This window comes from Branchiostoma belcheri, unplaced genomic scaffold (genome assembly GCF_001625305.1).
Source record: "Branchiostoma belcheri isolate BF01 breed outbred unplaced genomic scaffold, Haploidv18h27 scaffold44, whole genome shotgun sequence".
NCBI lineage: Eukaryota > Metazoa > Chordata > Leptocardii > Amphioxiformes > Branchiostomatidae > Branchiostoma > Branchiostoma belcheri.
This window is the reverse complement of record NW_017804065.1, coordinates 593757-620148: the sequence shown is the minus strand read 5'-3', so window position 1 is coordinate 620148 and position 26392 is coordinate 593757. Positions and strand designations below refer to the sequence as shown.

At 40.4% G+C, this 26392-nt stretch overlaps 3 protein-coding genes across 4 annotated transcripts in view; 1 reads left to right on the top strand and 2 right to left on the bottom strand.

The window, feature by feature from the left end:
- LOC109478414 (huntingtin-like) overlaps positions 1 to 9439 on the top strand; it is a 36448-nt gene extending 27009 nt beyond the window's left edge. The window contains exons 60-71 of the mRNA XM_019779943.1: positions 1496 to 1622; positions 1961 to 2209; positions 2402 to 2557; positions 3941 to 4012; positions 4216 to 4331; positions 4556 to 4658; positions 4826 to 4986; positions 5272 to 5445; positions 5761 to 5923; positions 6363 to 6523; positions 6732 to 6822; positions 6975 to 9439. Coding sequence (XP_019635502.1) covers positions 1496 to 1622; positions 1961 to 2209; positions 2402 to 2557; positions 3941 to 4012; positions 4216 to 4331; positions 4556 to 4658; positions 4826 to 4986; positions 5272 to 5445; positions 5761 to 5923; positions 6363 to 6523; positions 6732 to 6822; positions 6975 to 7079 — 1678 coding nt within the window. The 3' untranslated portion in view covers positions 7080 to 9439. The remainder of the gene's footprint in view (positions 1 to 1495; positions 1623 to 1960; positions 2210 to 2401; positions 2558 to 3940; positions 4013 to 4215; positions 4332 to 4555; positions 4659 to 4825; positions 4987 to 5271; positions 5446 to 5760; positions 5924 to 6362; positions 6524 to 6731; positions 6823 to 6974) is intronic.
- Positions 9440 to 9720: 281 nt separating this feature from the next.
- LOC109478484 (tetraspanin-33-like) lies at positions 9721 to 17002 on the bottom strand. Of its 2 annotated transcripts, none has more exons than XM_019780042.1 (8): positions 16738 to 17002; positions 16083 to 16268; positions 14843 to 14917; positions 14387 to 14482; positions 13905 to 14039; positions 13464 to 13511; positions 13111 to 13227; positions 9721 to 12628 (listed from the first exon to the last, which is right to left on the bottom strand). In XM_019780042.1, exons 1-8 carry the CDS (start codon positions 16861 to 16863, stop codon positions 12545 to 12547), a joined length of 867 nt encoding a protein of 288 aa, XP_019635601.1. In that variant the 5' UTR covers positions 16864 to 17002; the 3' UTR covers positions 9721 to 12544. The 2 variants fall into 2 exon arrangements, with proteins under 2 accessions (XP_019635601.1, XP_019635602.1); XM_019780043.1 differs by having other exon boundaries at positions 9721 to 11664.
- A 3949-nt stretch (positions 17003 to 20951) lies between these two features.
- The window catches only part of LOC109478413, a 29086-nt gene continuing 23645 nt past the window's right edge, over positions 20952 to 26392 (bottom strand). Inside the window, 4 exon segments of the mRNA XM_019779942.1 lie at positions 20952 to 21696; positions 21990 to 22113; positions 22541 to 23190; positions 23193 to 26370. Coding sequence (XP_019635501.1) covers positions 22006 to 22113; positions 22541 to 23190; positions 23193 to 26370 — 3936 coding nt within the window. The 3' untranslated portion in view covers positions 20952 to 21696; positions 21990 to 22005.

Genomic DNA, 26392 nt, shown 5'->3' with positions numbered 1-26392 from the left:
CTAGAAAAATAATGGAGCGGGCGGGCGAAAAAAAAATAAAAACAAGAAGCCATAGGTGACAATTCTCCGTGAAGTATTATATATTGCAACAAAAAGAAGTAGCCATTGGCGACAATTCTCTGTGAAGTGTGATAAATCGAACAAAGAAAAATTGTTTAAACGCGCGTCGGCTCAGTCATCTTAAGACGCAACAACCAATCAGAGATGCGAGATGCCTACACGTGACGCGGGAAGGGCGCGCGATGCCCGAAATATTTTTGCGTCAATATTCAGCGCCGTGATTCAAGAGATTAATACCCGGAAACAATTTTTTCTTGTTTTGAACGCATTAACATGCATTTACGCTAATCTAGTATGATTCAGGGTTACTTTTTTTTAACCTGCCATGGCCAGATTATCTAAAGATGTGTGTATTGTGTGTACAATCTATAGAAAGAGAAATGTACATCAGGTCCGATCATCCGATTTTCACGTTTCGGTTTTTTGGACTCGGTTCATGAACGTATTTTGGTTTGGCTCCTGGGATGTGCGAAAAAAATGACTCCCGGGACTGTCTACAGGGAACACTCGCACATTCGCGGTGTATCAGGACAGCGCGACTGGTCGTCATTAGCGCAGTAACAGTTGCATAAACGGACGAAACCATTTCAAAGAAATGGGGATGTTTCGAAAATAAGCATTTACTCCAATATCAAAACAGCTACGGTAAAAATAAAAAGACGTGCATCATCCCGGACATAATGCAACACCACATGCGAAATTACACAGAAATGCGACGTACGGAAGAATGCGTTTTGGCTGCGAACATCTTCCAAAAAACTTGGCATCTCTTACCCATGGGCAAAAACATCTGGAACCACTTATAAAAACCACCCCGTATCTGCATGAACTTTTTTGAACCCCACTGCTATTCCAAACAACGCGTTTTTCTGGACCATTCCAATTCGCCTCGTAATTGTAGGGGTGCGTCTGCGATATTACATTGACCGCGAAAGCAGCAACGGCAAAAATACACATTCGTGCATCAACACGGGCATGCCCGCAGACGGCGTATAAAATTGCGTGCCGATTACACAAAGAGAACCCAGTGTTTTGACTGCGAACATGAAAAATCAGCCGATTACAACACTCCGTCCGGAGGTCCTGACCTCCTTCACGGAGTAATAAAAACAGGCCTAGGCATCCTATTATGGCCCAAAATGGTACAATAGGAGCCATGAAGTCAACACACCAGGCTGGTTTAAAATTTAAACGATGACTTTTGAACTTTAAATCATACCATTGCATTGAAAAATGGAATAACTGTAACAACTAGGATGAAAAGGACTGTTTTTCAACTGTTCAGGGCAAAATATGAGCATTTTGCAGATGATTCTGAATTTTTCTTTTTATTTGCAAATCAGAAAAAAATGAAGCGGGCGAATCCGTTAACCAAGAAATTAAATTGGTGTGGCCTTATGATAAGAGAATCACCATAATTTTCCTCTATCCCCAGATGTGACCTTTGCTCCCATCATCCATACTTCAACATGCACGAGCACCAGTTGCTGGAGGGGGAGGGGGGCCTGTACAGCGGAGATGTGCACAGGACACTGGGCTTCACAGACTATGGGCTGGGACATGTAAGTTACATGTACTCTCACTGTTTCATGACATTATCTTTTTCTTTTTAACTTTTTTCAAAGACTTCAAAATGTGTTACTTAGTGTGGAGTAGAGGAGTAGGGATATCCATTTTAAATTTGCTGGAAGAACTGACCTTTTGACACTGGAATGTCCAATTTTTGGCTACATGTATAGCAGAAGCTTGTATGTTTTGTGCGTGTATGTTACTTGAATCATGATTATCATTTAATATAACAAAAAAATGTTGTATTTTGGTACCATGACCATTTCAAAAGTTTGGTTAGCTGTGTAGGTTAGTAAGTAAGTAAGTAAGTAAGCTATCTCTGTATTGACAGGTGTCCATCAAGTCCATCTGGTCTGACAACCACATCCTGAACCAGACACCGGACACAGACGAGGAGCCTGAGTTCCCCGAGCAGGAGGATGGGACGTCCCAGCCGCTGGTGACCACGCCGCGCCGGTTCCGCGGCGGACTGGACATCCACTCCTGTCTGCAGTTCCTGGTGGAGCTGTACAGCCAGTGGATGGAGCCCACAGCCATGCCCAGGACTCCTGTACCACTGCTGTGTGAGGTGGCCAAGTCGGTCAGTCAAGGCACACTTCATTATCAGTGTTCTAGATTGCTTAATTTGAGTGTAGGGGCCCCCTACACTCAGTGATTTGGACCCCTTTCTGACCCTTCATAAATCTTGGGTTAAATATATCTGGCTTCAGAAGAAGACTGTAACAAAAAGACAAACTTGATTCACACTTTTCACATTGTTTTTTCTCTGCAGATTTTGCTAATTTCCGACCTGTTCACTGAGCTGCGTCAGTACGAGTGGATGTTTGACTCCTTACTGGAGCTGAACAAAATCCATCCCGTGGAGGACGAAATCCTGCTACAGTACGTGGTACCTGGAGTCTGTAAGGCTGGAGCTGTCATGGGCATGGTAGGGACATGTTTCTTATTTCTTCACGTAGGAGGGAATTATTTTTTTATGGCTTCACCACACCACGAATGAAACCATATTGCTTTTTCTGATGTTTCTTCTCCTCCTTCTTCTCCTTCTCCTGCCATTTTTTAAATGGATTCAGCTTCTTCATTTTGGGGCCTAAGGACCTGAAATTTGGTATGGAGGTACAGTGGGCAAATACCCCCAGGCGTTTTTTAAATTTTGGTGATACAGGCTTTTAGAATGGTTTTATTTGAGCTTTTTGGCTGTGTTATAGCAAATGTATTACTGTGCTGTGTACCACGTTTGGGCATGAGTCATCACAATGGAATGCAGGGCATCAACCAATAGGCATGCAGCTTTCCTCTATTCTTCTTGCTGATTGGCTGTTGGGATTTAACTTGATTAACACCTGCACAGAGCATTTCCACCTGCACAGAGCATTTCTTGCTGATTGGCTGTTGGGATTTAACTTGATTAACACCTGCACAGAGCATTTTCATACTGACAGTATGTCTGTATTCAAGTGTTTTGGTAGGTATTTCAAGCTTTCCTGCTCCAGCATTGGAATGCGGGGCATGAACGTTTTTTTTTATTTAGTAAATACACAGTTTGCATTATGCAATTAAAAATCCTAACCAATAATGGTGGGGAATAGCTATCCAACTGTTGTTTTAGTTGTATGTTACTTCATATTATAGTTATATCAATGTAAATCATTGTTTTCCCTTGTGTTTCTCATTCTTTCCCTACCATGTCGTAAAATGTGGTGAAGCCATCGCTGTATTTGCTCCTAAGCAAATATTGGCCTTTCTAGTTTACATTTGTACTTGTTTTGTTTCCATAAATGTAGGTAAATTCCACTATTTCTATCACTATCTCTGCTATGTAGCTCTAGTCATAAGGCCACACCAATTTAATTTGTTGGTTCTCGGATTTTTTTCAGTAAAAAAATATGAAGCGAGAGGGCGAAAAAATAAAATAAAAACAGGTCTAGGCATCCTATTATAGGCTTAAATGCTACAAAATGAGCCGTGAAGTCAACACAAAAGGCTGGGTTAAAATTTAAACATTGAATTTTGAACTTTTAATGAAACCACTGCAATGATAGATGGGAAAACTGTAACAACTAGGAAGAAAAGGACTTTCCTCAACTGTTGAGGGGCAAAACATGAGCATTTTTCAGTTGATTCAGGACCAGAATCAATTTTTTTTTTTTTGCAAATCAGAAAAAAACGAAGAGGCGAATCCGAGAACCAACAAATTAAATTGGTGTGGCCTAAAGAAAATTAAAATTGATGTATAAATGTAGCATGAAGCAAATAATATTTGGTACTTTGACAAATAATAAATACATGTAATACCATTTCTGTTTCATAGGAAGGACCTGTAGCAGAAAGAGTGTCCAAACTGCTGGAGTCTTCTCTAAAGAGCACACATCTCCCAACCAAGGTAACAAACATGTAGACTGATCTCCAAGCAGGTGTTGAGGCAGGAAATCGTAAATTAATCTTTTCTTATCAGCTGCCGACATAGTGCTAGGGTCAAGGTTGTTAGAACATCGGTTGAGTTGTTGAAACATACGGATGATATAGGCCTGGTGTATGGGAGCATAGGGTTGTAACCATATCTCCTTCCCTGCCCCCCTCCCCCAGGTGGGTAGTGTGTACGGCAGCCTGTACATCCTGGAGGCAGGTCCATCTGAGGCCACCAAGCTGCTGGTGCCGGTACTGCAGGACTACCTCGGCAAGAACATCCCGCCCACTGCACAGTAAGTCAGAATGTTGTCACAACCCTGAAAATGAGGAATAATGGGCTGATAATGTAGCTACCATTTGTATGTGTACATCACTGCCCAGGTGCTGTATTGATCCCAATACAATGTATGTTGTAAATGCAGATTATGCATTACTGGTATCAGTATTCATCTGTATGTTGTGACTACATGTACATGTGTGTATTTTGTATATTTTATTTGTGCATACCCCTGCCCAGGTGCTGTATTGTACACGTGGAGCCCCATGTCTTAGCCATGTGGGCTACAGTCTTCTACCTACTGGAGCATTACCAGGATGACTTAAAGGAGTCAGACTTCAAGGTACAATAAATCAACGTGTATCATAATGTAGAACCTATGTATCATGCTGTATTCAATTCGGATTGTCCTGCTTTTGATACTTCGATTACTTTTTAAGGTTTTCTAGATGTTGAAAGCTTGCTAAGATTTGGGTAACTGTTTTAAGTAACAAGTACTTTGATTGACAGTCCACCATGCTGCAAGCCGCCATCACCACGGCCTCGGGGAGTGAGGAGGTCACGCCTGCGCCGGTGTACCACGCCGTGGTGCGCGGCCTGGAGAGGCTGCTGGTCACCAGGGTACTGACCGGCCATGAAGCAGAACCACTGGTCAAACTCAGCGTGGACAGGTACACGGGCTATGTACATTGTACAGTTAAACATTGTAAATCTGTTTGAATGTTTGTTTCCACAGTTGGAGCCTGGCACACATGTCAAAGAATGTTTTTGAGAAGCAAACAGTGCATAATAATTGTAATTACATACAATTGCAAGTTATTGTAATCTTTGCTCTGTTAGCTCCCCAAAAGAACATTTTCTCAAGTTGTGGTACCAGGTTCCAAACTGTATGATTTGTAAGGTTTGATGTTCATTAATTGGTGGCATAACTGCTTTAACTCCTGTACCTCCTGCAGACTATGCCTGCCCAGTCCTCCCCGTGCCATCGCAGCGCTGGGCCTGATGTTGACCTGTATGTACACAGGGAAGGACGGAGGTGACCTCAGCAGCGACACCGGCTCCGAGCCGACCACACCCGACAACGAGTCACTCATCGTTGCCATGGAGAGGGTCACTGTGCTGTTTGACAGGTCAGAATAGAGCAAAACAAACAAAGAATGTCAAATTACTAATTTGCTAATTGTCAGTAACATAATATGAATTCTAAGTACAGAAAAACTTAAATGAAATATTCTGGTCAGAGGACATCCCTAACCAAAGGTCTTTTGAGTGAGGAAATAAGACTGGTGTATAGTGTCCAAAGGCACAGCCCTGGGGTCTACAATGGATTTGAACCCAGCACCTTCAGATTCCAAGTCAACAATCCTAACCACAAAACCACTTTGCCACCTTTACATTGATTACTTTGTGTTCTACTTTACATTTTCTACCTACATCCCACACAGGATCAGGAAGGGTTTCCCGTGTGAGGCTCGTGTGGTGGCGAGGATCCTGCCAACCTTCCTGGACGACTTCTTCCCCGCCCAGGACATCATGAACAAAGTCATCGGGGAGTTCCTGTCCTCACAGCAGCCACACCCGCAGCTCATGGCTAAGGTCCTGTATGATGTAAGTCTCAACTCATACTATCTTGTATCATAGGAATGTATCATGTACATGTACATGTATCATGGGAATAATTAGTGTGCAGCCAAACCTACACAAATACCCACATCAACAGCCACATACCACCTGGCATTGATATACAGCCAAAGCTGTACAAGTGACCATCTCTACATGATGACGACCTAGATGACAAACATTGCTGGTTTTGAGAACATGTAATTTGTTGAGTAGTTTTTTGTTTGAATAAAGCTTTTTTAATGCTCAGTTACACGTATGACAGTCAAGCTAATAGAAGTGACCACTTGGCTATTGATATACAGCCAAATCAGGAACAAGTGACCACTTCAAAAAGGACGACCTGGATGACAAACATTTCTAGTTTTGAGTAGTTTTTTCTTACATCAATGAAGCTTCATTAACAATAACTAACCCTAACCCCCAGGTGTTCCACAACCTGCACGAGCGAGACCAGCAGCAGGTGGTGCGAGACTGGGTCATGCTGTCCCTCTCCAACTTCACCCAGCGCACACCTGTTGCCATGGCAACATGGAGCCTCACCTGCTTCTTCCTCAGCGCCTCCACCAACCCCTGGGTCTGCGCACTGTATCCTTACACTGCACTGATATCATGGTCATGACAGCTTGCATTAGACTACCCCATATGACCAGATGTAGAAATGGTCCAAATTCCACTGTACTACATTTTGTTGAGAAAAACAAAAAATTTACAAGTAGTATGAATATTTTTGTTATTGCCTGTATATGTATTGTGGGTCATACATGTACATGTAGTCCTTGACAGCTGGTGTTAGATTACCCCATGTGATCGGGCGCATGGGTCTGATGGAGACTGTGGACCGTAAGCTGTTCTGTATCACTGCACTGGACTTCTACAAAAACCAGGTATTATTTTTGTAGAAGTAATCCGTGTAGGTTGTAACCAATGTAGGTTTTGTCTTTGTTATGTCTGTGAGTTTGCTTGTGTTTCCATTATTCCAAGAAGCACATCCAACATGAATCCATCCCAACATGTTTTTTTGTGTGTTTTTTTTCAGATCACAGAAGAACTGGACAGACGAGCGTTTGAGTCCATCTTTCAGGCTGCGTCATCATCTGCTCCTGATGGCCCCTATCTGCAGCTCATCCAGCTCATCCACTGAACACCCACCCAGGTTTACAACCGTGGTTACACACACACATACAATTATCACTGCCCTCAATCAGATAAACTTGCATATTATATACCTGATTACACACTTACTGTAGGAAATATCTACCTTTGGATGATTGCCATTTATCGAAGGCAAGTCTCAAACCCCCATTGATTGTGCACTACATGAAAAAAAATAGCCTGGTATCCATTCTGTTCTACCGGTAGCTATGGTTTTCTACTTCGACAAACCCAGATACATTTGGAATAGGTAATATGGTTCCTGATGACAGTATAGTGACAGTAACAGTGTTCAAACAGGCAGTCGGAAGCTTGATCCTAGTTGAACTGCTTCTGAGAAGAATTTGATTCCCAGTAATGCAGGATGTAAGGACCAAAATTCTTCAGTGGGAATGGGGCCAGAGTATATGGTGGGGAAGTGATCAGAGGAGCGAACTGGATCTAGGACAGGATGGATTCCAGACCAGTAGAAAATTCCCATCCATAAATATGATTTTAGAGTAACATTAACACGTACAGTTCATGTGCCAAGTGGATTAATGTTGATAAATGAGTGTGAGAGGAAGTTTAAAATAAGAGGGCCTGTTGAAGAGTGTAAATATTGCTGAACTACATGTAGGCTGTTACATTGGATCTGCTGGTGCCAAATTTGGTACATCATCGTTACAGAATTAAAACACAGTCCAGATGTACAACATTGTACATGTAGCTATGATCAGGGCACACCATATTACAAACAGCTAAAAACCTGTAGACAGTACTGTATTAGATGCACCTGGCAGCTTACTATAGCACTGAATTATAATAGTTCTGTAGTAACAAAAATATCAAAAGTGAAATGCCTTTGGGGTGATAATTGTAGGGTGTAGGTTGCTGTAAGTATTTAGCTCAAAGATGGTATTTCTTGATTGGACTGCTAATTCTGGATCCTTATACCGATAGAAGCATTGAGGGTGCATCTGGCACTGATGACATGCCTCTTATACAGTACTGTAAATCACTAGACACACTTTCACAATAAATAATGTAAAGAAACACAATGAAGTACATGTACTTGTAGGTGATGTATTTGCACATGTAGTAAATGCACTGTAAAATTGTAACAACCTGGTAAATATTCTCCCACTAAACATTTCAACACACCCCCCAACAGCTTTAGATTGTAGACAATTAACATTTTTTAGTAAAGTTCAAAATGTAAGTATGAAGTAACTGGTAAGCATTAAGTTTTGAAAGGTAGGGAAACTTGTGATATATTAGCAATTGTAACTGGTAGATTCCTAAGCTACCTAATCAAATTAGTGTGACCATCAGTACAAGTAATGACATTCAAAAATCTTAGTAAAATTGTAGAACTGTGACAGTTAGAATGTACTTCTGAATACGAAAGTGATACAATGTATATGAAAACTCTTTCTGATTATTGACATATTTTCCACATGCAAAATAGCACTTCATGATCAGTTCTGCCCTTTGGAAGATAATAGCAAGTATATATAGAACAAGTGAATGTCTGCAGACTGTGTACAGTGGGTAACTTTGTGTTGTATGGGTCATCAATTGTAGATTATGATCATGACATTGTGTTTCATGGAGAAATGTGCTGAATCCTTATGAGAAAGGTAAAGCAAAGATGGTGCCAGGACTGAATGGTGTCCCCTGGATGCACCCATGACGTCTTGACACAACAACACTCTATCAGATTCTCTGATTGACGTATGAAAGAATGCCATGGATCAGGCAGTCAGTGCTGTACATGGACATGTAATGTTGTCATGATATTTGTGTTGCTGAGTAGGCCTCCTTTCCATTAGATGGTGATTGCTGAGTGTCCAAAATTAGATTTGTGCCCCCCTTACTATTATAATTGGACTACAATGCACAATGTTTAAGTACGATTTAAAAGACAACAAAACACACAAAAAGTGAAAAAAATTCTTTATATCGTTGAACAGCTGTCAATTTTTGGGTATCTCAGCCAGTTTCTAGTGGAAAGTCTGTTGTTAGCTGTTGTCCGATGAACAGTATTTTTACTGTACTTGAATGATGAGTGAGTGGAAAGTGTCATAGTTCTGTAATATTACATTTTACTCTCTATAGAATGTGTATGTATACTATATGCTTCTGTATATTATGGTCATATGTAATCATTAATGGTATATTAAGATGCAAATTACAGCAAAGACAGACAACAGTTAAGTCTACAGGACCCTGTTGGGATGTTTTCCAACCTTTTGATGTTGCTTCGTTAGTGCAATGGACTGTATACTCAGAAGATATTTCCTGCTTATATGTTTTAGAAATAGAATTTATTTGAAGGTGCAATCAATAAAGCAGTCATTTCTCTCAGTGACTTGCCTTTATGAGTCATATGCATTATCAAAATTATGCAAATGGTCCTAACAAGCGTAATTCATGTCTAGCTATAGTCCGCTTTTTAACACAAAAATGAATCCCATAATTATGCAAATGTTGGAATTATTTGCATAATTTATATCTAATGTTTCTTCCTATGCAAATGATTTACATCACAATTATGAAGGCCAAAAGTATAAAACACACTCAGGTATACATTCACCTTTTTACACAGATGTATACAGTATCAAGTAAACACAATGCAAGAATCTGATTATTCAAACTTCATTTTCTTCCACAAAATACAAGCTTGAAGCACTAACCATGTATACATAACTTTTCATGTGTACAGAACTAATATTTTCATTTGACAATAAAATCTTTGTTACGTTTAAGCGAGTACATTGTAGGCACATTAGTAGCATAATCACACAAACTATGAAGCTCTTACCATCATCATTGAGTTTATGTTATAAAGTTATAAGATGTAAATAATAGAGTGATCAGTGTCTATAATTAACGTTATTTTCACATCTACAAATGCCATGTAATTATTAATAATAGATTCTACAATTGTTTTGTAACCTCATTCAAATAGCCATCACAAAAATAATACTGATTTCATAACTAATCTCTATACATTACATTACTATACATAATTGTGGACTACAAGGTACGTAACATCAGTTGTTATCTAGCAATAATTATTACAAAATGCAAATCATCTCTATAAATGTGTGGGACACTTTCAGTATCCATCTACTGGTATTTCACTTGGTGAATTGCTTTCCCAATTATTTTCTGAACATTCGGAAGCAAATAATAAGGGACCCAACTTTTAGACTCAATTATGGAGTGTATTGGGATCTATTGGATTTCAGTGATTTTTCCAAACTTTGATTTTAAAGTTGAAAAAGGCACAATTTAATCATACACATCACTATTACATCACAAGCAACTGTTAATTACAGATGAGTTTTAACTCAATTATAAATTTAGTATCAAATTAACAAATAATTAGACAATTTTCATTATATTAAATAATCATTCTTTCTGGTGACAAAAAACAACAGGACGGAGAATGTAGGGGAAGACAAAGGACCTCAATAGAATAAAAGAGACAAAAATAGGACCATGGTCAAGGTACATGGACCATCTTTTGTGTGAAATCCAGTTTTTAAAAATCCTCTGTAAAAATAGACCACAGTTCCAATAAATCAGTAATTTCCATCATTACCAAAAAGGCACTTGATATCATACTAAGTATACTTACGCTAAGGCACATCCTCCCTTCATACCTGTACTTTTCAATGTACTTAAGATCATAAAATATTGATTTATAAAAGATGTTACATAATAGCATGTTAACAATAAGGAACTGGCAAGGACTGAAGCAGTGCAACATAGTGCTTTCAAAATGTCAACTAGCACAATAAAAATATCTAAAAACTAACCTAAAGAAACTAAGGAATAAATTGGTTACATTGTCAGAAATTTCACCTCCTAAAATAGCTAGGAAAATCAGCATGATGTATAGAACTCAATCACTGTGTCTTTGCCAAATAAAGGGAATGTTAGAAGCAAGCAGCAATACAATAGGCCTTAGCTAGATAGGGCAAGTTAGACGTACATGTATAAATGTATTTTAGGAATATTAGTAAGTACTACTTGTTACAAAAGCCCAGGCAATAAGCCGGTTCAATTTGAACTGTGAATGTACAATGTGGTACATTGTAGATAATGTAACAAGCTTGAAGCCCCGAGACCTAAACAAAACACATCTGGACATGTATCAAGCATGCCTAAACAGGAATTGCTTGTTATATGACTATTAACCATGAACTGGTTTATATATAAACCATGAACTGGTTTATTATGAGTCATAGCCATGATAGTAATAATGACAAAGTGGCTCTGACCCTAAGGCATTGCCAAAAATCTTTTGCACAAAGGTTGCATTGATTACTGTAAATTCATTTACTTTTGCACTGATTTTCAATTCTGCAGAGTTTTCAATTTGCAGTTGAAACTATTCTGTATTACAGTCATAATTCGTGGGAACACATATCTACGGTGTCATAATTTTGCATTGGAGATGTCACTTCAAATACAAAACCACTGCAAAAGTTTCCAGATTTACAGTATTAGAATCCAGTTGAGAAGCCCTGTTCCAACATGATCTGGTTCACAAGTAACCTTGACAGCACAATGCCCAGAAGCTAGAGGGGAATGAATTGTACAGTGCATATTAACAACTAAGTCTTGAATGTATCACAATACTGTAAAGCCATACCCCACTGGGAGGCACATTTGGGGATGACTCCACATATGACAGTCATATGACTGACAAAAAGCTTTGTTACGTCATTCCACCACTGTTCAAACTTAAGGTAAAATTTAAAAATATAAGCAGTCATTTTTATTTCATGTACATTTGAAAAAAATAAAATGAATAGCTTTATATTGTACGTTTATACAAAAGTATAAATCCTTAAGGATAAGCATAGAAAAGTTTACATGCATGGCTTGACACTTGTAGCCATTGGTACACAGCTCATGTCAAATATATAATGGTTCACAATATATACTTATACTTTCATATATAACACTCCCCGACAGTGTATCCCTCTGTTTTCTGTAAGTGTGGGATGTTTCTTCGGATTTAGTAGCTGAGCATGCACTAAAAAAGTACTGTTAAACTCTCCCTATCATCAAAATCTATGATGAAATCTATTATGATATATGAATCATGCACATGAAAATCTCTAGAATGGATGCCAGCCTTTTTAGCTTTAATACGCTCTCTTAATCGCTTCCATGCCAAAATGACTGAACCTGCACATCCTATCCGTCTGTCATTTGAACAGTTGTTGAGGATTTAAACACTGATTCGCAAAGCCTATGTGGCAGCACATGGGGTTGAGCTGACAGTTGAATTAACTCATGACGTAACGTAATTGCTGTGGGCCCAGTCGTAATAAAGCTAAAAAGGCTGCAGCTGGATCCAGGCTAAAGGTTCTCATCCTAAACTACCATGACCGTTAGAGTACTTGATGACCATGACTCGTCAGTAACAAGATTGTTGATTGGTCCATCCCCTTACAACTGGGCCTGCTGATTGGCCAGTGCCCTTTCATCCTCTATCTGGTTGATGAACACCCTGGACAGAAGGATGCCGACCAACTGCGAGGTACAGAGGTTCTGGGATTAGTCTCTACAGGTATGCAGGCTGTTAGCTATTACTACGTACATGTACATCATGCAGTGGTTAGAACATGCACTGCACTAATGAGGAGGTTTATGGTTTGAACTGTATTAACATATAAAGCATTTAGATACTAGTATCTTACTCTGTACTTAATTCTATGGCAGACTAAGCAAGCAGTGTGAATGGTTACATTTATTTTGCTTATCAGGAAAAATGGGGTTTGGTTCATATGCTGGCCATTCATTATTGACTTCCTAAGGTTTGCATGGACCTTCGAATGAGATGTTAAGCTATATAAGCTATATGTAGGGATGAATCGTCAAATGTACTTGTAGGAAAGAGGGAATTCCCCAGTACAAATAATCAGTGTTATAAGTGTATGTGGTGTATGTACAACCCTTACATTTCCAACATTCCATCCATGAACATACAGCCTAGTCAAACCTTAGCAACCCACCTGTGGAATAGCCAGGCCCATAGCGATCCCCCCTAACAGGAACAGGTTCTCCCTGGCCCAGTCTGCCACTGCAAAGATACAGCTGCGGATGTAGATTCTGTCAACTGCTTCAGTCGGCTGTGGGGACAAACAACAGTGTCAGTGTCAACAAGCTTTACTAATGCAACAAAGAGTATGCAATCGGGTGGGGCTACATTTGTAATTGCAGGTTTCAATATATCTCTTACACATGTGTGTACAGTATAGTTGAAAACTGGTATCCCATAGAGGATAACCTTGTAATAAAACTTGTGACAGGACTGGTGCAGCCCAATTTAATGATAAAATTAGCTTTGTGAATCCACTGGACCTACCGTTACATCAGGAGCAAAGTCATAGCCACACATAGTGTTGATCACAGCCTGAAAAGGTAGAATATTAATAAGTTACTATATAAAATAAAATATAAAATATATGTATAAAAATACTACAATCAATATATATTGATAATCAACAACAAATAAACTGGTAGTTTGTATACACATACATTCTGATTTCTGTATGTATCTGTGATCTATGTGTTGATCATGAATTACAGGTGGAATGACTGGAATAATACTGTCAATCTCCTATAAGGTCAATTAGTCCTCAGTTTCAGTAAGTCAAGCGGTTCTTGAGTATTGATGTTTCTGACTTACAAGAGATGTTGTTCCAATTAACCAAACCTAGTTCAGTACCTAGAAGCTTAGTGGTCTCTGGCCTTACACTGAGCAAATTCATTAAAAATGCATATATTAAGTGGTGGAAGGACTGACCTCCTCCCCCTCAGGTCTGCAGCAGGAGTATGGCACCCCACACCTCTCCCTGCTCAGGTTCTCCTCGGAACAGTTGAAGTACCGGTTGTGCTGATGCCAGTCCTTAAACCCATCCTTTCCTCCACAGCACTGGAACTAGAAGGAAAGTCAAAGTGGAAAATCCCTCAGCCAAGTATAACGTTGACAGCTTGATATCCTGCTAAGGATTGAGATCCTTTCCAGTTGGTGAAGGTTACTAATGGTAAAACTGGATGATTTTTGAAGTCATAATGTTTGTGACATAGAGATATAGTGACCTAGGGTAGACAAGTGTGTTACTTACAGGCATTGCCTTTATTATAGACATCCAGAGAAAGCAGGAGAGAGAGTACAAGATAGTAGATATACATATGAAGCACAGACAGAGTCAAATCAGAAAATGGGGGTGTTGGAACATAGGGCAGTGTTATAGGCTAAGACATACTGTTAAAATTCTGACTAACCTCCTTTTGTGTCCAGTCGATAAGGTTCTGAAGGTCAATGTCATCCCTGTACTTCTCTATGGCTGTCTCCACAAGGGTTCCTATCTGTTCCTCTACCTACAAGCAATGGAACAATAGGACATGTGATATTATCCAAACAAAAAAATTCTGACAGTTTAGATATTTATTCTGCCAAGTATCCTCAACTGTAATCAAAGTCCACTTACTAATATTAGCTATGATAAAATCTCTAGGGTACTATTAAAAGGTATGCCATTATGTTATGTCACTATGTACAACAGTGTGAACTGTGATCTTATGGGTACATGTATGTCCTGTTGAAAGGTTTAGAATTTACCATAAACTTGTTTCTGACTCTCAGTCATGGTACATGTATGCCATCAATCAAGGAGGTTTAAAATCAACCTCCTTACATCAATCTAGCATCTGGTTATTTTACAACCCTGCTAATAGTACCTTATCAGAGAAGATAAAGCCTAGAATGGCTCCCACCAGCTGTAGCACGAAGAGGATCAGAAGAACATAGCAGTACTGTGGAGGAAAACAACAATTAATTATCTCACGTTTGTCCATCATTTAAAAAACTGACATCCAGGAAAATTATTTTCTTATGCAAAATACATTTGCATAAGCAGTCCATGGGTTCTGCATAAATGTAATAAATATATTAAGCTTTCTAATGATATACTGTTACGTGTGTATATATACCAAATACACCTAAGTACAGAAGTGTAAGTACACTTAATGATATGTAACACATCGGTTAAGTAATAACAAAGCCAAAATCTTACAAACTTTTTGTGTTAATTTTTTATGTTGACCATCTAACAACATTGTTTATCTTACTGGTGTCTCAGTCACACAAACACAAAGGTACCGAAGTAACGGGTTCCTCACTGGCCAGCCAGTGCTGAATTCGCGGGGAAAGTGGCGTCGGCACTCGGGGCCCTGTGCGGAAGGAAACTCTGCACAGCAATTCTAGTGCTGAACGGCTTTTTTTTCCAGTGCTGAAGCTCCGACAGAACTGGAATTCCAGAGCTGAATCTTGACTCCAGTGATAAATTCCACTCAGCACTCGCTTGCCAGTGCTCGGAGGCCATTCACCACTGGATAGCCAGCGCTCGGAGGCCGTTCACCACTATATAGCCAGTGCTGAATTCCACTCAGCACTCGCTTACCTGAGTGCTCGGAGGCCATTCACCACTGGATAGCAAGTGCCGAAGTACCCAAGTAACAGGTTCCTCACTGAATCGTTCCAGTGCTTAGTGACTCTTGGCGCTGGGAGCCGAGTTCTCAAACCATTTCGGCACTGGGCTTCTGGTGCTTACGTTGGCCTCGCAGCGTACAGCACAGTATCTTAGGCCAAGTCTACGTCTTTGAAAATGTAAGAAAAGAGGCCGTGCAGTCCGTTCCCGCCGATCACATTGTTGTCCCGATTAAACTTTGTTACCCGGGCGGTATGATCTCGAAAATATGAGTGTTATACTTCAAAGGCAGCATCTCGATACCCTTTTTAAAGACAAGGTTTGGTTTGCCGATTCCGAGTTTCCAGTGCTGAAGCTGCCAACACTGGACACCAAGTGTTGACGTACCTTCGGCACTGGAGACCTAGGACGGAAGCCGCCTCACCTCTGTATATATACCGAGAAAGGAACCCGTTACTTCGGTACTTTTGCCACACAAACAAGTGCCTCACTGTTTTTAGCAGACATATGTTCTCCCTCAGAGCTCCCACACAGCCGAAGAATCCCAGGATCCAGGCAAGGGATCCCACGATGATCAGTACAATGGCTGGATCTGCCAGCAGATCCACCACAGCATTCACCTGTCCCTTCTCCACACGAGCATAGATCCCGATCCCCAGTAAGGCACCTGCTATCAGCTGGGGAATACATGATGCAAGACAAGTCTGACATCTCCAAAGGGTAAAGGCAATAGCTAGATAAACATTTGGTAAGTCCGTGGACGATTCATGAAAACGAAATATGTTGTTGTCCAACGTTTATCATTTGATTAGACGTAGACCTGATTCTCACGTGGGGAGGGGGGCGGTGCAAAACTGGAAAACATCAGTAACACTTGAGCGAAAGCTCGCTGTATTACTACTAGTATTGGATTTATCCTGTTAATCTAACAACATTAGCAGGCAAACTAGCCTTGATGTCAAACTGTTTCTAGCTCCTCGGCTCCAGGGCCAACATGGGAAAATATTATAACGTTACCAGAGAAAGACCTGCACCTGGCAGGCTGGCAAACTGGGGATATATAGGGCGCCATGGGAGCGAGACATGTTTCTCCCGTTCCCCCAGGCTATGGCTGAAGGAATTGGTCTGGCATCCAAACAAACTTACCCAGAAGAAAAAGGTGAAGACGAAGAGAGAATACTTGACGAGCGGACTGATGGCGGTGACGCGTTTCTGACGGCGATGGCGCAGTTGTTGCCGCTGTTCTCTCTCCCTTCTACTCCCCAGTTCCATGGCCCGACACTACCTCTTACAAACCATCCTATGTTTACAGTGGATAGTGTCCAGGAATCGTACGAACGATGACTATTATAACGGCACGCACCAGATAATGTTTACTCCTCCCGCCCAGTGACAACTTCCTTTTTTTCATGACAAGATGGCTTTCTATATCCGGGTCAAAGGTCGTCTGCCACCTGTTCATGAAGAATGACGCCAATTATTTTGGCGACGCCTCACGGATGGGCTCTGTTTGATGATGACAAATTTCTATGCGAGAAATTTTCCCAGGGAAGTCATTTTTGCATGATGTATGAAAAGAGAACTTTGCACGCTTCAGGAGTCAAGGAGATAATAAAAAGTATTTTACTTGTATTTAATAATAGCACTATCACAGTCTTTGGTATAGCCAAGGAGGTTTAAAATCATTTAAATCTCCTTGGATTAGAGGAAAGAATATCTGAAGTCCATTGTGGAATAACACCCAAACCAAGCATCTTGTATTTTCTTGGTATGCTAAAAAGTCCCTGAGACGCTCCCAAGAAATATCCCAAGGTGGTAGTTATGTGTATCAGGTTGCCGGTTAATAAGTTGCTGACCTTCCTAGGTTAAGGTGTTGCTAGATCCCCCACCACCCAAGCAGACCTTCAAAAATGAATTTACAAAAAATATGTGTCAAAACTTCATTATTACCCAATCAGTAAAACTCCACTGCGCAAGTTAGGCCACACCGATTTAATTTTATGGATGACATCCTCTGAAGACCCTCAAACTACTGCGCGCGGGCGAAAAAAAAAAAATCCGGCCAAAAATAAAAATGCTACAAAACCTGGTATTGTGAATTTGGCGCATTACATAGCGACGTATACGACAGGCCGACACATGCTGGATTTTTGCGGAATATATGAATCGACACTGCTGTACGTATGTACTGAGTTCTTGAGTCTTGGAGCTTCGGTAGCCTGGCTGCCGTCAACCAGAGTTATCACCACCATGCACTACCCAGGCCTAAAGCCAGGCCAGAGCCTCGGAATACGTGATCTTTTTTTTTTTTTTTTTGAGATCGGGCGAAAATCAATGCGCGCGCGGATGTCATCCATAAAATTAAATCGGTGTGGCCTTACATGTGATGTCTGTACAGAATGCTGATGAGATGGCCGACGCGAGGTATATGGTACCTTCCACCCACTGCAAGTGCAACTCAGACTGCTACCTTAAGTCTGAGCTCCTGTACAAGTCGTATTAGAGGTTTTAATAGACAATTTAGGATATTTTTCAAACGTGCTGTTTAAAAGTGAAATGTTTACGTTTTAGATCCTTCTCGATGGTAAGTTCTGTGACAGCCTCATCAAATCGTGTGACAAAATTAAATACTGTGCATGTTGTGAATGTTGAAAAACATTTCTTGTATATGTAGTTAAGGCCACACCAATTTAATTTCTTGGTTAACAGATTCGCCCGCTTCATTTTTTTCTGATTTGCAAATAAAAATAAAAATTCAGAATGTTTACCCCTAACAGTTGAAAACAGTCCTTTTCATCCTAGTTGTTACAGTTATTCCATCTTTCAGTGCAATGGTATCATTAAAAGTTCAAAATTCATTGTTTAAATTTTGAACCAGCCTGGTGTGTTGACTTCATAGCTCCTATCGTACCCTTTTGGGCCATAATAGGATGCCTAGGCCGGTTTTTATTTTTTATTTTTTTCGCCCGCCCGCTCCATTATTTTTCTAGAAAAATCCGTTAACCAAGGAATTAAATTGGTGTGGCCTAGGAGTATTTTACGCAGTCCTAAACATGTTTCCACTGTTTGTATGCATGCAGCATCAGTTGTCCCATAAGTCAACGTGCAGAGATCTTGCCACTAACATTACATGGTTGATGGTATTTTGTGATGTATTAAGTAAGTTAACACAACCCTCTGCAAAGATTACACTACATCAAGCTGCTAAATGATGGGGACTTCATATTTGTTACTTATGATACACAACCTTTAATTTCTTGAAAATCACAAAAACACAACATAAAAAAAAACATACTAGTACTAAAAACTAAACTACAGAAATTATCAGTTCTAAAATGAGTCCAAAAGTTATCCCTGCTACAAGTATGATGATTTCCTTAAAGTTTGATAACTTTCTAATATGCCTTGATTTTGCTCCTTATGAAACGAGATCTATTATGCATGCAGTGGCTTTGTTTCATGTTTTACTTCTAAACAAGAATACCATCATATTGACATAAATCGGTAACAAACCAGAATCTTGTACTATTTGTAACATTACATTTTTGTCCCACATTTTGCTTGAAACTTTATCTACTAGAAACAACATAACACTTTTTGGAAGATTCTATAATTAATGTAACGGCACATTAATAAGGCACAATTTCTACTTGCAGTGATACGAATGAACATTTCAAGTCTTTATGCAAATTAACCTCCTCTTGAAATATTCAAATGCAAGAAATAAGAAAAACTAATATGGGCACACTAAAAAGTTATAGTTATTGAATCAGCATGTTAATCCAATGTTGAAAGTTGAACAATACACACTAACCAGACTGATAACTGGGACAGAAAATTAAAACTTTGCATTAAGCATCACTCTTGATATTTCACTTGGTTTCAATTTTGCCAAACACAACAGCAAGAATGCTAGACCCAGTTTTGCTGAGAAAACATATTCACTCCATATTTTCTCATCTGTCATAATATTATTATGCTGAATCTAGAAAACAGTTGTCACATGCTGCTAAAGTTGCCTTCAAATATACATTTTCTTAAGGCTCGTTCTCATTGAAATGTACAAAATGGTGATTTTTTGGGTCGAAAAATCGATGATCTGTTTTTTCAGGCAAACCTACCTTATTTTTTAGGAAAACATCTCAATTAATGATTAACAAAAAAGGACAGCTTAAATGCCATGGGAAGTTACCGAAAATCTATGCACTTAGATAAGACATATGTAAACAATGCAATTTTAGTGCGGCAAAAACGCTGGAACATCAGCATGAATTGGGTGTACGATAAAGCTTGCATTCATGACATCACCTCAAAAGCCATTAGTTTAGGCGTCAGTATCTATGAAAGTACTTCTGTCAGCCCATTATTAACTGGTAAATATACACATATCGAACACATAAAGATAGCTAAGTGTAGTGTATAGAAGTCGCAAAAAATATCTTTTGAAGCAAAGAAGAGTAGAACATTTGAGTCTGTTGACGCCACAGAGGGTTATTTTTCTTCGGATCCGTATTTTTCCTATTTTATTTCCAACTATTATGTTTATGGTGCATAGGGAAGGGAAATTCGATCTCTTGTTACGTCTTTTGCGCTACAGGTGTAACTTCCGTTACCGGTAACGGATGTTACAAAACGGACGTTTTTGTTTATTTCTCCAAGAAGATCTGCAGTTTTTATCTTCATCCTTTGAGAACAAGGAAGCATAAGTACGGACATTTTAAAACTGGGCGACTTTTTATATACCAGGTGAAGAAACTAAAATTAAAAGTAAAAACAATGGTAACGGATGTTACATTGATTACTGTAAAACAATTTGTTCAGCGAAGGTGGCTACAAATAACAGCACACACTTTTTTTCTTCTTCTCTTAGAAACATAGAAAACTTGCTAAAAGTCATCAAAATGGCAATTTCCTGTCTTATATGTTACTCTATCTAAACTGTACGACCGTCTTACTTGAGCGGTAACGGATGTTACAGAACTTGGCGACAGGTATGAAACACCTCGCACAGCGTACAAAAATAATGACAGAAGCGATCTGACTTGATCAGTCAGAGGGCCTGGCTACCCGACTTCACCAGGCAAAAAACTACTGTCGTTATCAAATTGCTACGTTTTAGGCTGCTTTTTAAAGTTTCTGTTTCGTCTCAGGCGACAGCCGCTTTTTAGGGGGAGAAATCCAATCCGCGACCATAATTTCTCTCAAGTCATCAATCAAACCTGGGTTTGTGGTGCATTTTTCGTGAAACATAGTAAGTGTAGTGGGAAAGTGAAGAAAGCAACGATGAGGTCCATGATTTGGCCCATACCTAGTCGTAAAGAGTGGCGACAGCATTTTGTACATTTGAATGAGAACGAGTGTAAACATTACTTCCTATCAGAGAACTAGTAGTCACCATATCAATTAATAAGACTATGTATCCATAATTATAAACTTGTTGTTTGGAATGTTTTCAAGATTTGCAAAGAAGTCAAAATGCAACATACATATAATTCCATAATTATTTTCATGTAATATTGTTCCTGCAGTTGTATTGATCTTGATTGAAAAGTGCTGTCTCAAAATACATTGTAGAGTAATAATCACTATATAATTCTTTTTATATATCTAGTCCCTTTCATTCCTTTTGGAAAACAGAGTCCAAAAACACTACAAAAACACTATGGACACAGTATACATCATGGAAATGTTCCCTGTGATCCCTATTGAAACCTTCATGTTGTACTTCAAGACGAATCAATACCTGGGTATAACCAAGTAACAGTCTACATGTATCTTTGGTCACATTCAAGTTATTATTCCAATATACAGTGATTACAAAATTGTCAGTAGTTGAGATGTCATAATATATCAAAACTTTCTCACAACTGTACAGAATATTATTGCTAGACATGTTATTGTGCAAGCTATTAGTTCTTAATGATTAGAGCATATTTAGTCTTTGGTCAAGATGTTCTGAAGTACCGGTAAGAATAATTCTACTTTACATTGAAACTTATTAGACTACATGAGTACATATTAGACTATCCGGGAAAAACTGCTCTTAACAGGGGTTGGGTTGGTGCTCTCCCGCCTTCTCTGCTCAAGTTTACACAGCACTGCAATCTGAGAAGACATAAAGCAGATTTATTAGTAACAATAATTATAGATTACCTGGCACTAGTAAAGATGGAGCCTCTATCCATTAAAAAATTCTCACTACCACTGTCGATCCCTGCATTGTAACCCCCTCCCCCCAAGTTTGGGTAGCATGACAATGATAAAAGCAGGGATAAAGGGTTCATCTTACTTTTAAACAGTCTCACACATCAATTAAAAATAGAGTAGCTTCTTTGGTAGTAGTTTCAATAAATTATTCTAGGTCTTGAACAAGTTGTGTGATAATTGTCAGCACTTACTTGTACATGTACCACACTAAGTGTTAGAATATTTCATTTTCTTCCTTGTTGCCCTGCGGTTTGGTGCTGAATGGGTCTTCTTGGCAGTGAATGACTGGAACATGTTCCTCTCGCTTTGTCGGACCTAAAGGAATAACCAAGAACATAGCAACTTTTGTGAAATTCTGGAGTAAGAACACGGTAGCCTATAATTATAAAAGACTCTTATAGTAACAGCAATAATTATAACAGATTCCTAAAGTAACAGCAATCAGAAACGACATACCAAAACGAACAAACTGACATGACCCATATGCCATGTTACCATTTTGGTCACTTGCTTTGGCACTAGCCAACATTACATAGCAAATCTTCATTCTACAATTTAATAAAACATTTTGAATATGGTAACATGTTCTGTCAAGTTCTTTAGTCAAAAGTGCTTTGTCCAAACTTTTTCAACCAAGTAACAAGGACAAAATTGTATAACATTATAGTAAACAATGTTTTAAATGTGATCCATCATAATTTGAGTCACATACAATCCATTCAATGTCAGGTGATAATCTTACCCCAATGGTGTTTGTCATGGCCTGTAAGGCAGCATACACATGTTCCACATTCAGTTGGTCCATGAATGTTGATGAGGCATTGGTTGCAGTTCCCTCACTAGTCTCTGTATGGCCTTCTGTCCAGAGTCCTGTATTCTTCAAGTGATTCACAAGGAGGCTTTCGGGCTTGATCTTCTCAGGTGAGTCTGGCGAGGACATGTAGCGGAAGACAAACTGTCGAGTCACCTTTACAGCACGCTCCAACTCTTCTGTGGCAGCGTTTTCCATCTTGGATTGCACCACAGGCCTTAGAGTCTGCCTGAAGCAGTCACTAAGGGACTCTATGGTGACATCTGCCATCATGTCCTCAAGTGTTTCATACAGGTGCACGACGTGTTTGAGCTGGATGGCACTATGTGGTTCTGGTAGCAGATGGACAGGAAAGGGACTTGTTAGCATGGACAACCATTTCTTTGTATAGTCCACGAGAGGCTCTGAGGGATTCCCTTTTGTCCGTTTTAGCAGGAAAAGTACCACCTCCATATGCTCAAGCAGTGGTTTTGCAATGCGATCACTCTCATTTCTTTCTCGCAGTGCCCTGGCACTGTCAGTTGCAAGTGGTTCTTGGGTCACGTGGCTGGACACGTCAAGAAGAATGCTTGCACTAGCAGAAACAGTTCATTGGCATATGCAAACTTTGGTAAGCCCTGTTCATCATTGATATAGGCCTTGCCCAGCACTAAGTTGTTGGCGAGTTCCATCTCAATCTTGCTGAAGTCGAAGAACAGTTGCCGTCCAAGGCCGTATTCTGTGTTACACTCTGAATGCTTCATGAAGTCATTTGACCATTTGTAGTGGATGACATCTGTCTTCTTAACATCAAGAATGGAGACTTGTGGAATGACACTTGAACGTTGTTCTCGAACCAAGAAGCTTACTGCAGGGCAAGTTGTGGTGGCAGCAAGCTTGGCAACATTGGCGAGGAACTTGTTCTGCAGATTGTACAACACACTGATGGCAGTTTGGAGATGACTGTCAGGAATCTGTAGGTCCAGCAGGCATTGTGTGATGGAACGTTCTTCATGCATTGGTAACATACTGGCAAATCTCCCGTCCACTGTCTTTCCACTGCCATGCAGTTGATTCCATGCCTCCTTGAACTCTTGGAAGGACTTCTTCAAACGTTCCTTTTCCTGCTTTGTCAGTTTACTGTCATAGATGAAATCGCACATCTTCATATCTTTTGCTTTCTCCTTAGCCAGCCTGTGACCCAGTCGTGACTTGACTATTGTTGTCCACTTCAGGAGAGGATGAAGGTGCTTTATGTAAGGAAGCTGTTCATGCATTGAAAAGAACAATCCCAAGAAGGGGTATGCATCTTGCAGATCTCTGCCACCATTCATGAAATGACAGTGCAACTTTTCAAATGTCTTCATCTCTGTTACTCTGAAGAGCCTCAAGGCATGGTCATGATGGTATTGACGACCAACTCCTCTTTCCAGCTCTTCTACTTTGATTTCCAGACACTTGGGGCCTTGCTCAATTTCCATATCTTCAGACAAAGAAGAAACCTGCTGCTCTCGAAGGGATGATGGAATCCTCTGGACTAGTTCATCTACAATAGCAGAGAATTCTTCTTCCCACTTCTCCCTTTCTTCACGAGTCTTACAAGTGTTTCCCCCAACTTTGTGGGATCCATTGAGCAGGCTGCAGCTATGCTGAATGACAGAATGCAGCAGACGGCAAACATCCTCACTTGTACCAGAAATAACATCACCCAGTGCTTTCCAATCAACATCAACAAAGTTTGTGCAAATATCGATGGCATCTTGACCCTTGTCTTGATCCTTGAAGATGAATTCTCCCAGCTGTTCTGGCTTGCAGACCTCAGCATAGTGGCTAGCCAGTAGGCATCCATGAACTAACAGGTGCAAACAACGATATGCTGCAGGGGACATTTGGCGAACGGTGAACCATCTTTCTCCTCTATCTTCAGGGCTAGCAACAACATACCCTGTCTGCTGGGTTACAGTAATTCCAGAGCTGACATTTTGGACATAGGAGTTACCAGGCTCGCTTCCATCAAGGTGATTTGTGGGAACAGATGGAGACTGGCAAACAGGACACACTGTTTGTTGTTCATGAGATGTTGGAGCAAGTCTTTGCTGGGCAACAAGACATCCACAGGAACAACACCATACAGTAGCGTTTTGATCCCACATCTGTTGGCTTGTGGCTGTATACACTTCAGGTGGGTCATCACCATTGTTATCAATAGCTAGTACGTAAGGTGCATTTAACTTCTCTGGATTAGTCAAATACTGCTGGAAGGGTGACTGTATCTTCATATTTTGTGCCAGGCTGGAGCTTAGGACACAGAGCAGGTGCATGATAACTGATTTCTTCAGGATGTCATCCAAGCTGGACTGCTCTGAGACACACAGCTTGGAGTCTTGCTCTCCTACAGTGCACAACAGGGTCTGTTGGAATGGCCGTGGAAAGTTAGAAATCATCTTTGCCATTGTCTGGGCGGCAGCTTTCTCAGTGTCACGGGCTGGCCGCACTGTGCGTACTAGGAAGTACAGGTCATAAAGTGTTGCCAAGAGTGAGAATTTGGTTTCTTCACATCCCTTTGCCTTTTGTATCAGTGCATTCATTGCTTCATCTTCTTTCTCCTTCAGGAGTGCTATAGCCTTCATTGCATCTTCATAGCCTGTGGCATACCTCAGTGGACCAAAGGAAAACCTTGACTCCAATTCATCCTTTTCCCATTCTAGTTCTTGCAAGGCAGGCAACATTGGGCCAAGGTCTTTGCTCAGGTCACGCAATCCCAGCAACCCATGGTCTGGTCGAAGCTGTTTCAGAAAGAACAAGACCATAGAAACCTTTCTCGATAGAGTTGGCTCCTCCTTTGGTGATGGAGTGAACAGTTGGGTGTTAACTTCCTGTAGCAGGTGTTCTGACATTTGCAGCTCCTCTCCTTCGTTTTGTGTATCCAACATTTCCTGTAAGGCTTTAGCCATTTCTGTTAGGAAAACTCTGATGAATGCAACAGAACAGATAAACTGCAAGTCACAAGTAGTGGATTCCCTTATGACCCTTGCAGCCTTGACCAGAGCTACGTGTAGGGGGTTGTCGGGCTCTCCAAGTTCCACTAAATGTTGGGCAATAGAGGAGAAAAATCTGTCCTGGATGATGTCACTGCAAAGTGTAGCAAGGTGTGAGTCAAACCCTGAAGTTATTTGCAATGAATGCAGGCAGTTGTTCAAGGACTGCAGGGGTGGATGTTCTTCCAATGCAAGGTCCTGGTCCTCAATAATATCTTGGAACAGACCTAGATGTCCATGATAGTTTGACTGTGTCTGATGGCTCTCCTGCTCAAAACAGAGAATACGATCCAGAACTGGACCAGCATATCTGATGGAACCCGTAGGTAGCTTGCTTAACTCATCCAGAATGCTGTCAATAAGAATGGTGTCTGGGTTTGCATCCAAGCACCGCCCAAAGAGCAGGCAGAGGAACTGTTGCATTCGTTCTGGAGACATCTTTCCACTACTCAGTAGCTTCCTTGCTGTCTCAACAACTAGGGAGAACACCAGTGGTGAGTTCATGCAGTTGTCTCCCTGACTTTTTGCTGTTTGTGCGAGGTTGTTCAAGACTGAGACTTCTCCTGATGCGAGGTTTAGTGCTGTGGCATAGTCATTACAAAGCCTTAGGAAATGGAACATTGGTGTGTCTCTGTTCACTTTTGCAGCAAGGGACAGCAGCGTAGTGACCTTTGCATGCCATGCCTTAAGACCACCACAAGAGTCAATGAGAGACTCCTCAGGTAGCATGGCTGTGCAGTACACCTCCACAAGACGCTCTGATATT

Bases quoted from the DNA above. Each gene is read 5' to 3' on its own strand.
- LOC109478484 (XM_019780042.1), bottom strand. From the start codon at position 16,863: ATGGAACTGGGGAGTAGAAGGGAGAGAGAACAGCGGCAACAACTGCGC. The intron at 13,512-13,904 runs GTCAGTCCTTCC...CTACCTTTTCAG, and splicing joins GCAGACCTGAGGGGGAGGAG to GCTGTGATCAACACTATGTG. The intron at 13,228-13,463 runs GTAGGTCCAGTG...TTGTCCCCACAG, and splicing joins ACTTTGCTCCTGATGTAACG to CCGACTGAAGCAGTTGACAG.